General features: G+C 47.9%; 1 protein-coding gene across 1 annotated transcript; it reads left to right on the top strand.

The window, feature by feature from the left end:
• Window positions 1-1,108: 1,108 nt before the first annotated feature.
• Window positions 1,109-3,639, top strand: APOLD1 (apolipoprotein L domain containing 1; the record flags this gene model as incomplete). Its single annotated transcript, XM_082308910.1, has 1 exon — window positions 1,109-3,639. The coding sequence occupies one exon, from the start codon at window positions 1,109-1,111 to the stop codon at window positions 1,847-1,849; it is 741 nt and encodes a 246-aa protein (XP_082165036.1). The 3' UTR covers window positions 1,850-3,639.
• Window positions 3,640-5,437: the final 1,798 nt, after the last annotated feature.

The raw sequence follows: 5,437 nt of genomic DNA, 5'->3' as shown, positions 1-5,437 counted from the left end.
ACTTTGCAGCCCTAGAGCAACCTGCAAATGCTTATTGGAACATTTCTTTCTACCCTCGTGACAAAGAACAGAGAGAGCAAATAGAGATCATGTAGCACCCACACCCTGAAGATTCACCCTCTAGAAGGGAAGACACCCTCCTGCTATCTTGCCAGGGGAGGTTGCCATAGCCAGCAGTTTTCAAGCCTTTTCTATTCACAGTCCCCTGTATTTCCCCTGTTTCCCCATCCCCAAGGGGGTGCGCGCTGAAAGTGGGCTCACTTTTCTGATGTGCCCTTTGTGAACTTTTTAAACAAGGTCCATAGGCCTCCCTGCCACTGTCACTGGGGATCCACCACCACAGGTTGGGCTAAGCACCACAGAACAATGGTTCCCATCTTTGTCCAGACCCTGACGCCAGGTTACAATAGGGAAAAAATGCTGCAGGACCTTGAGTTGCTTAGGCATAAAGAAAGGAAGGATGTTCACAATACCCGTCTGAGGCATCAATGAGCTTCTCACCTCCTAGATGGAAAAGCCAGACCTTGACTCCCCTCAGCAGTTTCCCTCTGTTCTCCTTTAATGGAAAATGACCCCTAAATAGCAACCTGGGATGGGTGGCTTTCATCTCCTCAGAGCCTTGCCTTTCTTGTGAAAGATTGCCTTGAATATTGCAGATCCTCTGAATCTCATCGTGGCGACAACATATTAGTTCTGGCAGCATTACTACTCTGGGCACTGAGTAACTGAATTTCAAGGGAATTTCTGTCCCCAGGGTTGGAAGAGACATTTTGTGTCTTCACAGAGGTAATAACAACAGCACCTCTGACCCCAGCCCTTAAGATAATTTAGTCTTCTCAGGGAACAAGAAAAACATTTAAAAGTTCCTCTGTCTGGAAGCTACAGTGGAATAAGGTAATTAAAGGTACGTGTGTGTACGTGCATGTGTGTGTGTGTACGTGAGTGTGTACGTGTGTGCAGACAGCAAGCCTTTCATGTAGCTGAGTGAAGCTAAAAAAAAAAAAAACTGGCTGAATGCCATCCCTGGAATGGTGGTCCAGGCTGAGCATGTCTCGGGTTTTTTTAACATAAATCCCAACCCAGCCTTTTTTGTTTCTGGACAGAGACCATGGAGAGAACCGGTGCTGCCTTTTCCCAAACACTAGACCCCACGCACCACTTCCACATAGCGCTGCTGGATCAGAGACGGAGGCTGCGTGGCCAAATTGCTCACCTTCACAAGGCAGCTCGAAAACTCAACAAGCTCCGCAAAAGGTCCCTGATTGCCAATGTCGGTGGGAGCACCCTGACTGCCGCAGGAGCAGTCACAGCCATCGTGGGGCTGTCCCTGAGCCCGGTGACGCTGGGGGCCTCTCTCCTGGCGTCGGCTGTGGGTCTGGGCCTGGCCACTGCCGGGGGGGCTGTCAGCATCACCTCCGATCTCTCCTTGGTGCTCTGCAATTCCCGGGAGGTGAGGAAGGTGCAGGAAATCGTAATGACTTGTCGGAAACAGATGAGGGAAATCCTTGGCTGCCTGGAGTTCCTCCGCCGGGGGCAGGGCCCAGGGGACCCCACACTGCGCCAGTCAGAGAAGAGGGCCTCCATCTCACTCTACAACTCTGTCTGCTTCATGGTCTTCTGCGGCTCCCACAGCTTTCTCGTGCCAGAATACACAAAGGAGGCCACAAAAGTGAGCCAGGCCGTGCTGAAGGCCAAAATCCAGAAGCTGGCTGCCAACCTCGAGACCTGCACCAGGGCTATGGATGAAGTTTGTGAACTTCTTGAGTCCAGGACAGAGCTTTCCCCATGCACAAGGAGACTCAACTTGGCTGCTAAAACCACTGCTGAGACCCTAAGACCATCTAGCTGAAACAGCGTTTGCCCCATAATTAAAACTGGGCTTGGAGACATTACATTATTAATTGCCACCATTAGCACTGCTACCTGTTGGTATCGTGATATTGGTCGTGCTCATCCACACAGGTTTGCACATCTCTCATGTGCCTTATTTATATCTGAATACAAACTCCTCCATAATAGGAAGCTAAAGCTTACGCACACACCCCCTGCCACCTCACAGCAGCCACCTGATTCAGGCTGGAGGTTATGATGGGCACGTGGACTATCAGGTACAGAGTAGCAGATCCCAGAACCTGCAGGCAGGGGTAGGTGGCCATTCCTCAGACCCATGTTTCCCCAGCCATCTCCCCTGCTCTTCTTCCCCAAGGCTGCAAAAAGAAGTGGGTCAGGAAGCTGATGAAATCCCTGCAGTCGTGGTGCTGACCGGGCCTGGACTGTAAATAACTTATGAACCTCTGAGTGGCAAATGGGCTGGTGTACCCTCAAAAAGCCAGCAGCTGCCAGTTTCCAGTAGACTACAGTCATATAACCAAGGTACATCTGAAAAGGCTGTTGAAGGAAGCAGTTCCAGATATGACAGACTGTATGGACGGCTCATCATCCTAGGGTGAAATAGCAGGGCCAGAAATTGTTATCCCTTCCAAAGAAACCTCTCCAGGCTGAGAACTGTGATGTTTGTGTTCTATTTATTTACATAGGATTATTTTAAGGTTTTGATATTGTATTTAAAGATGTATATTTTTTTCTTTTAAAAAGGAGGCCTCCGCTCCAGAGGAAAGCAGCTGTTCTTAGAGGTAAAGCAAGTCTGTGGCATGTGAGAGCAAGTCACCTGTTTTGTGGCTGTGAGGGAGGGCAAGTCCCTGTAGGAAAAGGAAAGCATGGCCTGAATGCTGGTAGTTGTAAAATAGGTGAAACACGGTCAACTGGTGACAGATCTTAGGAACCAAAACAGGGAGAAGGACAGGTCAGTGACTCTGGGACCAGACCCTGCCTCAGGGGACTGGTGGAAGAAAGCAGTTGTACCTCTTGCAGCAGGGAGGGAAGCGTAGGTTGGTGTCACTGGTCTGAGCTGGAGCCCAGCTGTGACGGGAGCACATCTGAGAGGTAGAGGTGCCGCTCTCCATGCAGTCAAGCAGCCTGTGAGACCCACAGTGGTTTGTCTGTGAGGGTGGAGGCAGCACTCATGGAGAGCTACACATACTTCTAGCAATGCTTCCTGGGTTAAGCTTAATGTTAGCAATATATATGTTGGTACTAACACTCAAGAGGGGTGCAGAGGAGTAGGATGATTCAGTGGCAGAGCACTTACAAAGCAGGAGGAAGGACTGGGACCGTTTCAAGTGTCTGCTTAATACATCCTTTGTGATTTTTGACCCTTCAGTGCCTCAGTTCTGTCTAGAAATGGGGATGGTAACACTTCCCTACCTCACAAGGATGTTTCTGGGACAAATATTGCAAAGTGCTCAAGTACTGTGATGATGGGGATCATGTCAGTACCTTGAAGAGGTACAAGGAAGAAACCCCAGAAACTAGCTTGAGACAACTAGAGGAGTTAATGCAGGGGTAATTTCACCTCCACAAGTAGGCCCCAGTGGATAAGGGAAACTTCCCTGCAGATGCATGAATCAAAATGATCAGAAAATCCACTCTCTAATTCTGTAACGCTGAGCATACTTTTAGGAAGGGCAACACTACATCTCACAAAGCTTGAATCCTTGTCCTTTTTGTCTTTTCCTCTCATGACATCAACATTTGTATTTACGCATAAGAAGAACAAAAGCTTTGGTCCCTTAGAATGTGACTCAGATGCCTGTAATGCCCATGCTTGTTTGCCAGAAATGAACAAGTACATTGCTGGTTCAATTAAATGAATACGAAGCACTTTTGTGTCAGTGTCTCTCTGCACACCTGCATATGATCACATTCCTCTCCCCTGGCTCACCCTGCTTGGTTTCATGCTGCAGGCACTGGAGCCAGGGAATCAATAGGAGCAGCTGAACGTGTTCAAAAGGGAAGAATGAAAAGTGAGGTCATCAGCTCCATGCCACACAGCTGGCATTTGTGTATGAGTGTATGCATTTATGTCTGTGTGAGTGCATACCCTGGTGTGCAAATTAGCCCAGGTACACTGTGGATGCTGATCTCTGACATGCAAACACTGAGGTACATATGCGTGAGCACTTAAGTGTGGTTTTGGAGTCTGAACTGCACACTATGCAAAATGCTAAATTTTTCTTAGTAATCCAGCATATCACCAGCTAACTCTACCAGACCAGTTACAACTCCATCATACTTCTGAGATGGTTGGTTTTTTCATCACAGAGAAAATTATATAGTTCTCCTACCTCCTCCTCAGTTTTCTAGTAATGCAGCTTTGTCCACATGTCCACACACAGGGAACAACACAGAAAAAACAACAGCTCTGAATGGACTAATCTGACTGGCAGAAGGATCTGAATTTGGTAGCTTAGAGCTTCATGAGGGCTGGTTTGCTCTGCTCAGCATAGTCCTGCACTGCAATCACAGCCACTGTTTCAGCAGCTGGGACAAATCTTGTGCAATAGTTGGCACTATACCTGCACTAAAATTCATCTGCTGTGGATGCTCCCATCCTGTCCCCCCTAAGGAAGACTGAGCTTGTAACATGCAGTAGGGCTAGGAATGTATTTGGTCAAAAGCCGAGTCTAAAAGCCCTGGAGTGAAAATTTCTAAATCCAGTATAATCTGCAGTGTCCTGTGCTGAAAAGCACGAAAAGGGAATTGCCATTTAGAAGCGAGTGCTTCCCAACAGCAGTTTAGGACAGGAGGGAACTTTTATTCAAATACCTGAACTGACAAAAGGGATTTAGCCAAACTGGAATTTCACCAGAATAGAATTGCTCCACCCTGCTCCCCACCAAAACAGCATCTACCATATTATATGGGCAATGAGTTCGACAAAGAATCACAGGCAGTGACTTCCCGTCACATCCCTGACTCTATTTCCTGAGGCATCCCAGTGACCCTTACAAGGGTTCACGTCTAGGTACTGGCCAGGCTTAACCTTCAGCACTAATGATATATAGCATGCTCATGGCTCAGACTGCCGTAATTTTTGAAACATATGGGCATAACTAGCGTCTACATTGGGTGTTTCTTGTTGGTTTTTGTTTTGTTTTGTTTTTATTTATTTTAAAATCATCACTCCTGAGCACAGCGGGACGCAGCAGCTTCATTTCCACTGCTGCCCAGTGAATTGTTTCAGGTTTCCTCTCCTTTCCCTGTCACGCAGAGAGTTTGTTCGGATTTCCTCTCACTTTCCTCATTGTTCTGGGGGCAGAGGAAATGGCACGCTTGGAATCCAGTGACAGATGCTCAGGTACGTCAGCATTTCCACTGCGAGCACACCCAGCCGGGCTTCCCAACCAGCAAGAGAGAGAGAGGTCTGCTCAAAAACACAGTCACGAGTTCTGTTTTGCAGTTGGCTCTGCTGTCCTTTCAAAGACTGAGCTCTCTGATACGTTAGCATGCTTTTCCCTAAAACAAAGCACATGCACCTAGCTGAAAGGTTGCCCTGCTGCAATCAGCATTGGGACTACAGATCAGAGAGGCCACACGC

This window comes from Platalea leucorodia (genome assembly GCF_965183815.1).
Source record: "Platalea leucorodia genome assembly, chromosome: 4".
Classification (NCBI taxonomy): domain Eukaryota; kingdom Metazoa; phylum Chordata; class Aves; order Pelecaniformes; family Threskiornithidae; genus Platalea; species Platalea leucorodia.
This window is presented reverse-complemented; position numbering and strand designations above follow the sequence as displayed.